The 11465-nt window shown below is 55.1% G+C and overlaps 1 protein-coding gene across 1 annotated transcript in view; it reads left to right on the forward strand.

Annotated features, from left to right (window-relative positions):
- Positions 1-11465, forward strand: part of CSF3R (colony stimulating factor 3 receptor) — a 17103-nt gene that overhangs the window by 3768 nt on the left and 1870 nt on the right. Inside the window, exons 4-14 of the mRNA XM_045298907.1 lie at positions 1901-2200; positions 3942-4065; positions 4178-4365; positions 5138-5307; positions 5418-5571; positions 5656-5735; positions 6042-6255; positions 8796-8984; positions 10364-10465; positions 10890-11036; positions 11144-11268. Of these exons, the coding sequence (XP_045154842.1) occupies positions 1901-2200; positions 3942-4065; positions 4178-4365; positions 5138-5307; positions 5418-5571; positions 5656-5735; positions 6042-6255; positions 8796-8984; positions 10364-10465; positions 10890-11036; positions 11144-11268 (1793 nt within the window). The remainder of the gene's footprint in view (positions 1-1900; positions 2201-3941; positions 4066-4177; positions 4366-5137; positions 5308-5417; positions 5572-5655; positions 5736-6041; positions 6256-8795; positions 8985-10363; positions 10466-10889; positions 11037-11143; positions 11269-11465) is intronic.

Here is an 11465-nt window from a genome sequence, read left to right on the forward strand (position 1 = left end):
CTGAAGTAAACAGCTTTGCCAGCTTCCTCTCAGCCAGAAGTTCTCGGTCCACGAAGCAGTGGGAGCCCCACGCAGAAGGGCGATTGTTTGCTCTCTGATCTTGGCCACTTTGATTTACCTCCCGGGGCACGGGACTTAATACGCATTCACCAAGGGCCTGTCTGCTCCAGCCACTGAGGCTGCATGGACAGCGAGGCGCCAAACAGACAAGGTCCCAGGCCTCGCCAAACGTGCGAGTGGGCTTCACAAAATCCATGGGGAAATTCCAGTCGCTTCATCTCTCCATGAATTTTTTGAAGCCCCCTGTGTGAGCTAGCTGGGGAAACAGACAGGTGAACACTCCCAGGACTCTCTACTTACAGAGGATAAGAAGAGTTTTGGGGGAAAACAGGGCTCTGAGCCTGGTCCGCTTAGTAAGGGCCTCGTCTGGTCCTGGAGGGGCCTGGTGCCACAGGGGTTATGTGTTGGGCTGCTAACTGCAAGGTCGGCAGTTTGAAACCACCAGCCGCCACCCTCCCCCGCCCTCCCCCCGGGGGGACAAACAACAGAAGCCATGGGAGAAGGGAGGCAGCAGTCAGTGTGAGATATGAAAATAATAATCATTTATCATTTATGAAGAGGACATGAGGGAGGGGAAAAAGAGGAGCTGATACCAAGGGCTCAATAGAAAGTAAATGTCTGGAAAAGAATGATGGTAATAGATGTACAAATATGCCTGATATGATTGATGGATGGATTGTAACAAGAGCCCCCAATAAAATGGTCTTTTAATAAAAAATTAAAAAGAAAGAATCCGCCAGCCACTCCTTGGGAGAAAGACAGAGTTTTCTGCTCCCCAAAAGAGTTATAGTCTCGGAAGCCCCGGGGGACAGTTCTACCCAACAGTGTCGTTATGAGTCGGCATCAACTCATTGGTAGTGAGTGAGTCTGGCCGCCGGGGACACGTTATGTTAACCAGGAGAAAGATGTTGGAAAGAGGGGTGGAAAGACGTTGGAAAGGGGGAGAAAGAGAGGGTAACTCAAGCAGGAACGGCGGCCGCAGAGATCCCACGCTGGGGAGGAACAGCAAGAGGGCCCATGCAGCCAGATCCAGAGAAGATGGTCTGAGCTGGAACTGGGAGAGCAGGGCAGGGCCGAGCCACAAGGACTGAGCCACGAGGATTTGGGTCTGGCAGTGAAGGCTTACTTCCAGGCCAGGCACTGTTCTAAGAGTCTGGTCCATGGGTCCCGCATGGGATCCTCCCAGCAAGTCTAAATCAGGGACTGTCTTTAGTCTTCATTTTACAGACGAGGAAACGGAGGCATGGAACGTCTCCACAACAATGCCATGATCACATCAGTCAGTGATAGGACCTTAGCTCCAACATCAATGTCCTCACCCATTCCCATGTGTCCCCCGCCCCCACACGCCTTTCAGCAACCCCATGCCCTTGAAGTGGTCCAGATCTGGTGCCGCCATCAGATTTGAATCGTTAAAGCTTGCTGTGGGGATAGGATGCTTATCATTCTGATGACTGCTGTCCCCATCCTTGGGGAAGAAGCTGGTCTGTTTGGGGATGTGCCAGAGCAGGCTTGCAAAGGCCAATTGTGCACATCCTTTCCCACACTCAGGGACTTCGGGTTGGTAGCTCGAAATCAGCTATGGGGAGGGTATTTACACTAGGGTCAGTGGCACACGCTACAAACGAGGGTCTGTTTTCCCCTGAAGAGCTGGTGTTAAGTATGTATTAGCACAGCCCTGTCGCTCAGCCCTGACAGCCTCGCCCAGCCCCCACGCACACCCTTCCACTCCAGCCCCAATGCTTAGCAAGCGAGGGCCAAGAGTCCAAGAGCGCCCAGCTTGAGAGTCCAGTTCTATCAAGCTGAGGCATCATCCCTGACCCACTCTCTTCCACCCCAGGCCTCGAGGAATGCGGGCACATCAGCCTCTCAGACCCAGTTGTGCGCCTGGGCAACCCCATCACAGCCTCCTGCATCATTAGCTGGAACTGCAGCCACCTGAAGCCAGAGCCAGAGATTCTGTGGAAGCTGGAATCAGAGCATCAACCTGGTGGGACACAACGACGCCTACCAGATGGGACCCTGCAGTCCAACATTACCCTGCCCCACCTCAACCACACGCGGGCGCGTCTCTCCTGCTACCTGCAGTGGGGCAGCAGCTACCTACAAATCCTGGACCAAGCTGAGCTGCAGGCAGGCTGTAAGTCCCTCTAACCATCTACCCACTCTGCCCCAGCGTCTTCCTACAAACTGGCCCCCACTTGCTCAGCAAGCACTGGATGGGCATTCTACCAGGCGGTCCTCCCTACCGATGCCAAAACAACCAAACCCCTTGCCCTCTCACCACATTCCAACTCACCGCAACCCTAGTGGCAGGGTAGAGCTGACCCCTGAGGACTTTCGAGACCTTTAACTTTGTACAGGAGTAGAAAGCCCACCTTTCCCTCAAGTAGCGGCTGGTGGTTCCACACGGCTGGCCACTGTGCCGCCGGGGCTCCTCTTCCCGAGCAGTGGGCACTGTGAGTAGCCCCACTTTGCAGATGAGAAAACTGAGGCTCGGGGAGGGTTCCTGACTTGCCAAGATTTCCAGCGGGCCATGTGGCTCTAAAGCCAGTGCCGTGACTCTCTCCGGCTGCAGATCAAACCCACCTCCTTGGCCATCGGACTGTGTGTCCCAGACAAGTTTCTCTACGGGTGGGCTTGCTCTCCGCCTCTCTCCCACCCTGGTCCCAGCCTTCTGAGCAGGATAGAGTAGGGTTTGTGCAGAGGTGAGGCCTAAGGGAGAAAAAATTACAGCAAGGTTCTTGATGACCAATCAAGAATACTCGCAGCTAACACTTACTCGCTCTTACTTTGTGCCAGGCACTGTCCCAAGGACTTTGTGTGCAATGAATCAAGTCGCCCTCACCATAACCCTGGGACGACGCGTATTACTGCTACTCCTCCCATTTCACAGCTGAGGGTCCCAGTCCATTGACTCCGAGGTCTCACAGCGCATGAATGACAGAACCAGGAGGAAAGCCCGAGCGTTATAATGTCATTGACAGAGGGGTCTATGTGGGGAAAGGTCAGATGCTTACAGACATCCTCCCCAGGACAGTCAGTCACCAGACCACTGTAGGCTCAGATCCCTGCTGTTAAGGACAATGGACAGGCCGATTTGGTTCCTGTAGGTGGGGTTTACACCCTACTAATAATGGTTCCTATGGAGACCCAGAGAACAGGTCAAAGTTAAGCTGCCATCCTAAATCTAGGATCCACCCATCTTGTCACATGTATACCCTCAATCCCTCCTCTTCCTATTGCGTGTATGTCCCTAGACCACCCCCTCATTACTGTGTAACCTATAGTGTAACCCCTTCCTGTGACATATGTCTTTACCTGTAATTAGTGCGCTTGCACACCCCCAAAGGTATATAGGCCTGGATTAGCAATAGAGAGTCTCTCCCTCTCTCTCGGCTCCTCCCTTGGCCTCTGTGAGTTCCCCTGGTCCCTTTCCGCTTGTCCTCCTTCCCCTCCCCCTCTCTCCATATGGACCACCAAGCAGGGCTGAGGTGAGCATTGCTCCATTACTTGACTCTCTCTTCTATCTCTCATGCTCTCGATGACTTTAATATAATATTTATATATCTCAACCATACAATTGTGCCTATCGAACCCATGATTAGTGGTGGGGGCTGGCCACCCATCTTCCAACTACAGGTCTAGAGTTGGGGAGATTGGAGGTGGGGCCTGCCAGTTCGCAGGTCCTATGATGCTTGTCGCTGTTCACGCCTGTAACTTGCCTTCCCCCAGGTTGCCCTTCAGGTTCATTTTGTATGGAGACAGGGGATAGACAAGGTAACCCCAGGGGGATGGACGCAGGACAAGAACATGAAGCCAGACCAGAGCTTTCTGGCTGGTTCCACCCCACGCCCTCACCCTCTCCCCACCCCACACAGATCCTCCCCCAACACCATACAACCTGTCCTGCCACATGAACCTCACAGCCAGCAGTCTCATCTGCCAGTGGGAGCCAGGACCAGACCCCCACCTGCCCACCAACTTCACCTTAAAGAGCTTCAAGTGAGTGGGGCTTCCTGCCTCGGCTCCCTTCCTCTGGGTCCAGGGTGGGACATGGGCAGGAGGACTCTGCTTGGAATCTCTGCTCGGCACCCAAGCCTGATCCTGTTGGCAGGAGCCGGGGCAAATGCCAGACCCAAGAGAAGCCCATTCCGGACTGTGTGGCCGAGGCCAGGCAGAATCACTGCTCCATCCCACGCAAGCACCTGACCCTGTACCAGACAATAGGCGTCTGGTTGCAGGCAGAGAACACGCTGGGAACCAGCCTGTCCCCACAGCTGTGCTTTGATCCCATGGACCTCGGTGGGTGACTCTGGGGATGGGGGTGGGGAGAGGCAAGCAGAGCCAGAGAGGCACCGAGAGAGCAGCAGGGTCCGGTGATGGGCAGAGAGACGTGGGAAGAGCTAGGAATTGAGCCAGAAACAAGGGGAAGAGCTAGTGGAACGTAACTGGAGACAGAGAAACAGAGACAAATGCAGAGGCATGAAAGGGACCCAGAGGCAAGGAGCCACATCCATTCATTCTTTCAGCAAAGAATTCATTTCTTCGTGTGCCCACCTTGTACAGGCCTGGTTATAGGTGTTGTGGAGACAGCAGTGAATAAAGCATTCATGGTCCTGCCCTCTGCACTTGACATCTCACTGGGTAAAATCTATAAATCAATAGGGGGGTAAGTGCGATGAGGAGGGGGCGCAGGGAGAGCAGGATGGGAACAGTTACTATTTCCGTAGCAAGGACGTGCTGAGGATTGACGTTTGCGCAGATGCGTGAAGGCGATGGAGAGAAAGGGTCCCAGACTGGGGGAACGATCAGTGCAAAGGCCCTGGGGCAAGCAGGGAACAAGAACCTGGTGAGACACAGAGTCACACATACACAGGCGCAGACCCAAAGCATGGAGACGTGGCTGGACAGAGATGCAGGAACGTGCCCAGAGAGATCCTGCCTGGATGGAGGCCAGGGAGGAAAATGGAGCCATAGACAGAGAGAGGAGGCGGGCTCAGGAGCCCTAGAGGGTGGGAGCCCTCTAGGGAGGGTGTCAGAACCAGAAGTGGTCTGACAAGCATCCTCCTTGCAGTGAAACTGCAGCCCCCCATACTGAGGGCACTGGAGCCCAGCCCTGGGGGCGCCCCGGCCCTGCCAGGCTGCCTGTGGCTGTCCTGGGAGACACATAACTCAAGCTGGTTCATGAGAAAGAAATGTGAGCTGCGCTACCAACCTCGGCTTGCAGAAGCCAACTGGGCCCTGGTGAGGCGGAATGCCACCTCAAGAACTGGGGTGGGGGGTGGGGGGGTTGTGGCTTGAGCTGGCCCTGGAAGGACCCAGGCAGCTAGACTCAGAGCCATGCCTCCTGCCAGGTGACCCCCTTGCCCTCCAAGAGCCTCCACCACGAGCTCTGTGGGCTCTTGCCGGCCACAGCCTATATCCTGCAGATGCGCTGTGTCCGCTGGCCCCTCCCCGGACACTGGAGTGACTGGAGCCCCAGCCTGGAGCGGAACGCCACGGAGCGGGGTAAGTGGGTGGTGCAGGGCTTGGGTGGCCTTCCGGGTCCAGCCCAACCTCCAGGACCCTCCCTGATGGACAACTTCTTCACAGCCCCCAATGTCAGGCTGGACACAAGGTGGCGGCAGAGGCAGCTAGACCCCAGGACTGTGGAGGTGCAGCTGTTCTGGAAGGTGAGCCCTTCGGAGGGCCATCCCTCCACCCCTGAGCCCTCCACCCTCCCTGACCAAGGGCTACATTCTGGGATCTTTTGCATGTGGCTTAAATGCACTTTGCATGCACCAAGTAAGCCCCCTGAGGGTCGGTGCAGGAATAATCATGTATATATCTGCGTGAGCACCCACTCGCTCTTGCCTCCCTCTGAGGACCTGGTGCAGGGAACAGAGGGAGGGAGAGGGCCCAGGTCCTGTGATCCTCCCACCCCAACTCAAAACAATCTGTACATTCCCCTTATGTCTGCCTTCCTATTCCTGCTGCAGCCAAGGCTCCTGGAGGAAGACAGCGGGCAGATCCAAGGGTACCTGGTCTCCGGGAGACCCTCAGCCCAGGCTGGGGCAGCCCCACTCCTCTGCAACACCGCGGCGTTGAACTGCACCTTCCGCCTGCCTCCGGAAGCCCGGGAGGTGGCTCTTGTGGCCTACAACACAGGAGGGACTTCTCAGCCCACGCCGGTGGTCTTCATGGAGAGCAGAGGTACAGGGGCTGGCAGTTATGAGAACACCATAGTTCTGGTTCGGCATGAGCATGCTGAGGGTTCCCATCCAGCTCTGTCCACTGTTCACAGTGTGGCCTGGGCCTCTGTTTACTCATCTGGAAAATGGGCGCGATCATGGTGTCCAACCTCAAGGAGTTATTAGGGAGATTTAAATGAGTTCGGATGCATGCCTGGCACAAAGGAGCTGCCCGGTATGTGTCAGCCCTTCTTATTATCAGCGAGAGCCAGGTAAAGCTGGTGGTTTCTACACACACACACACACACACACACACACACACACACACCCCGAGTCCACTCTGCTAAGGAAGCCGAGGAAGAAAGCTCTAAACGTGTCCAGCTGGAACATGGTTCCTGAGCTCATTGCTCGTTCTCATGGGGATTAATCATTATCACCCCCCAGGATCTCCTGAACTCTGGCCGAGGCTACCAAGGGCAATAACAATCATAACCAGCGCCGTGCTATCAACTACTCCTACTTCCCAGCTGGGTGACCACAGACAAGTTGCTTAGCCTCTCTGTGCCTCTCAGTTTCCCAATGGATCAAACGGGAATAATAGTCCCTCCCTCGGGGGACTGTTGCAAGACTTGATGACTGAACCTCTCCAGGATTGCGGCTGGCACCTGCCAAGATCAAGGAAGGATAGAAGACTGGCGCGGCATTGAAGCATTACAATTGTGGGGTTGGCGAAGCCCGGTGGGGATCCTGTGGGCTGCCAGGAAATCAAAGCCATCTGTCTTGGAAGAAGCTCCTGCCATGGCAATGCCTCTTAGAAAGGAGGGCGGGGAGCCTTTAGACTTGTTATCCGGAGAAACGAATCCCTGGAGGGAGGTGCCACCCTTGATAAAGTGGACACGGTCAGCCAAGAAAGGAAGGGCCTCCACGAAATGGCTCCACTGTGGCTTCCGACACGACAACACCACACACGGGTGCTCTCAGTCAGGGCCACCTCCGTGGCATCTCACAACAAGAACAGGTAGCTGTCGCGATGACAACAGGTCCCTCGGTGGCTCGGGGGGCACTCAACTTCTAGCCCAACATTAACCTAGTAACTCTGCAGAAGAAAGACCTAGCAGCCTAGCTCCTCAGACTCTACAGCCAAACCCAGAAGCCCTTGGGAGCAGTGATGCTCTGAAACACGTGCCGTTGCCAAGGCTTTGGGTCAACGCAACAGCATGGGTTTAGTTGGGTTTGACAAGTACCGTTACCAGTACTACTCTACTTGTTGATAGGAAGATGAAGCTGTCTGTCCCCATCAAGATTCACGGTCTCAAGAACCCTTCAAGGGTCAACAATGGGGGGGGGGGGCTCTGCCTGAGTGCGGATCATAATAAACGAAGGCTCACACTGCCAAGAATGAGCCTTCATTATGCTCCTGTGGAACCTGTACAGGAACCAAATAGTCGTGCCAACAGAACAAGGGGTCAGTGGTGGTTTGAAACGGGGAGAGGCGTGCATCGGGGTTGTATCCTGTCACCACGCGTATTCGCTCTGGAGGCTGAGCGAATAACCTGAGAGACTGGACTAGGTGAAAGAGAAGGCGGCATCCGGATGGGAGGAAGCTCATTAACAACTTGTGATCCGCAGCTAACACAACCCTGCTCACGGAAAGCAAAGAAGACGTGAAGCACTTCTGCGAAGGTTACAATTCACTGTAAAGAAAACCAAAATCCTTCCCGTGGACCAACAGAAAACATGGTGAGAGGCGGAGAAGAGACTGCAATGTCAAGGTTTCACTTTACTTGGTTCCACCGTCAATGCTCATGGGGCAGCAGTTGAGACATCCAACTCTGTGTCGCATTGGGCAAATCTGCTGCAAGAGACCTACGCGAAGTGTTCAAGAACAAGGACATCCCCTGAGGACTAAGGTGAGCCTGGCCCAAGCCAGGGTATTTCCAGTCCCCTCATAGGCATGCGAGAGTTGGACAAAGAATTGATGTATTTGAATTACAGGGTTGACAAACAATATTGAAAGTGCCGTGAACTGACAAAGGAACCAATAAATCTGTCTTGGAGGAAACAGACAGAATGCTCCTTATAAGTGAGGATAACAAAGCTTCATCTCATGTACTTCGGATATGTTCTCAGTGGAGACCGGTCCCTGGAAAAGGCGCTCATGCTTGGTCAAGTAGAAGGTCATCCAGAAAGTGCAGGACCCTTCACAAGATGGACTGACATGGTAGCTCGAACACAATGGTTATGAGGATGGTGCAGGACCAGACAGGGCTTCATTCATTATACGCCTTTGTGAGCTGGGGCTGGCTCAACGGCACCGCACACCCATTCGCCGGTACTGAGCGTGTTGTAAGCATCCTTCTCATTGAAGCCACCCCACAGCCCTGTGAATCAGGAACGTGTGTCATCGCTTCCATTTTACAGATGAGAAAAGTGAGGCCCCGGTGTTCCTTACCCAGAGTTCTCCAGCGTGTAAGTAGCAACGCCAGGACGGATGCTGAGCTTCAGCCTCTGGGAGCCACACTTCTTGTCTCTTCATTCCACTCTCTCCTTCTCTGTCTCCAGGCCCACCACTAGCCAGACTCCATGCTGTGGCCCGAGATCCTCACAGCATCTGGGTGGGCTGGGAGCCCTCCAGACCCCGGCCCCAGGGCTATGTGATTGAGTGGGGCCTAGGTCCTCCCAGCCCCAACCCCAGCAACAGAAACTGGAGGGTGGAACATAATGGGAGCATCCCAGGGACCTTGCTACAAGGTAAGCAGGTCTGGGCATGGGCAGGTGGTGGGCAAAGGGAAGGAGACAGGGGGAGGGGACAGCGCTTGTCTGATGACAGGCCAGGGGTGAGCTGAACCATTTTAGTGAAGTGCATTCCCGAGTTTTTCTGGATCCGTGTGTGTGTGTGTGTGTGTGTGTGTGTGTGTGTGTGTGTGTGTATGTAACGATATACACAACTCTTGCCAAGTCAACCATTCCTGGGGACGTGGATGGATGTTCACGTTGTACAACTGTTCTTGCGAAGCTTTTCTTGTGAATTACTCCACCACCATGAACAGAAATACCATGCTCCCTAAGCACAGTGCTCCTTGCTCCCCTCCTGCCCCTCCCTGGCAACCACGAAACAGAACCTTTGGTGCCTGCTCATCTGCTTATTTCACAGCACACTTGTCCTCTAGTGACTGACCTAGTTCACGCCGTGTAATCGTGTTTCATCCATGGAGGGGCACGCGTCAGGACCTCATTTCTCTTGATGGCGGAGTGATATTCTGTTCGGCGTGCACCAGATGTTGTTTACCTCTCGGCTGTGGGCGAACATTTTGGTTGTTTCCACCTTTGGGCGATCAGGAACAGCGCTACTGTGAATGTTGGTGTACTGTTGGCGTACTGGGCTCTGTCCGCATGCCTGTGTGCCGGGCATGTGCTCAGGGCTGTGCCCGCTGGGGCAGAGGGTAGCTCTGTGTGCCAGCTTTCTGAGGAATTGCCAACCTCTTCCACCGGGTAGGTACCAGTTTGCCTTCCCACCAGCGATGGATGCGCTTCCAATTCCTCCACGTCCTTACCAATCCTTGTTGTTTTTCTTTTTCTTTGGCATCCCTGCCACTTTAGTGGGGTGAGTGGGAGCGATTTTGATTTCCATTTCTCTAATCAGGCCACTGAACATCTTTCCGTAGTTTCGAGCCGTGGACTCTCTTCTTGGGCAGAATGTCTGTGCAAGTCCTTGGTCCGTGTTTGATTGGGCTGTTTGTCTTGTTGCTGTTTATGTGGTACAAGTTGTTTGTTTCTTTCTTCTGCATTTTGGATATAATGTCTTCATCAGAGATCTGGGTCCCAGTCTGCAGACTGTCTCGTCGCTTGGACGATGAAGCACTTTGAGGAACCAAGGTTGCTTGTGTGCATGAGACCTCCTTGATCTCCTTCGGTGGATCCTTCACGTTTCCCAGAATCAGGAAGTTCTTCCCACCGTCTAATGCAAGCCTCTCATTTGGCAGCCCTGATCCTGCCATGGCTCTAAGTCTCGCGTCCACTTCTCCTCCCTCATCCTTGACATCTGAAGGGACTGAAGAGATTAGACCAGCGCGGTCGGGTCCAGGCCACCCCTGGCTCCAGCCCTGAGGTCACCCCATTCTTCTTTACAGAGGACATCAAGCCCTTTGAGCTCTACGAGATCACTGTGAAGGCTCTGTACCAGGATGCCACGGGACCCTCCCAGAACATCTATGCCTACTCCCAGGAGAAGGGTTCGTCAGTGGCCAGGGCCCTTCCCAGAATCCTCTCCTCCTCTCCCAAGGCCTGCCTGCATCCCAGCACTTGGGAATACAGGGGAGCCTTTCCTCCCTCACCCCCTCAACCTCAAACTCGGGAGAGGGGCTCTCTCCCATCCTAAAATGACCCCTCGCTTACATTTGACCCCGGGAGAAGCAGTTGGACAGAAAGCGGGTAGTGAAAGCTTAGAGTTCTCTGGAACCAGGTGGAAGCCTCGCTCTGCCACAGTGGGAGACGGACCCAGACAAGGGTCCTGGGAAAGTGAGACCACGGAGCAGGTAGAAACTGGCGGGAGTCCCCTTGGGCCCCCGGTTCCGTGTCTGGTGGGGCCATAAGGAAGCCACTGGGACTCACAGCCCTGTGTGCTTCCTGAAAGCCCCTGCACGTTTCTTTCCACAGACCCGCCCAGGGTGCCGGAGCTGCATCTGAAGCACATTGCCAAGACCTGGGCCCAGCTGGAGTGGGTGCCCGAGGCCCCTGAGCTGGGGAAGAGCCCACTCACCCACTACACCATCTTCTGGACCAATGCTCAGAACCGGTCCTTCTGTGAGTATCCATCCTGGGAGGCCTGGGGGAGGGGCATTGCGCAAAACCACAGAGGGAGCCTGAGCGCTGAGCTACCAGGCCCAGGCTGACTGTGCTCCGGCCCCCAGCCGCGGTCCTCAACACCTCCGTCTCGGACGTCATCCTCCATGACCTGGAGCCTGCCAGCTTGTACCACGTCCACCTCATGGCCACCAGCCGGGCCGGGGCTGCCAACAGTACAGGCCTGACGCTGGTGACCTTGGCCCTGGGTAAGGAGATGGGGCTGGGCAGAAGGTTGCTGGGAGGGCGCTCCAGATGCTCCACCCAAGAGCTCTCCATTCTAAAAATAAACCTGCCCAGGACCCCAGCCTGAGGGAGGAGGCCCAGCCTGAGTGGGGAGGCCCAGCCTGCCCTGGGACCCCAGCCTGACCGGGGAGGCCCAGCCTGCCC

This window comes from Echinops telfairi, unplaced genomic scaffold, assembly GCF_000313985.2.
Source record: "Echinops telfairi isolate 266 unplaced genomic scaffold, ASM31398v2 ScPeMD7_7457;HRSCAF=8495, whole genome shotgun sequence".
NCBI lineage: Eukaryota > Metazoa > Chordata > Mammalia > Afrosoricida > Tenrecidae > Echinops > Echinops telfairi.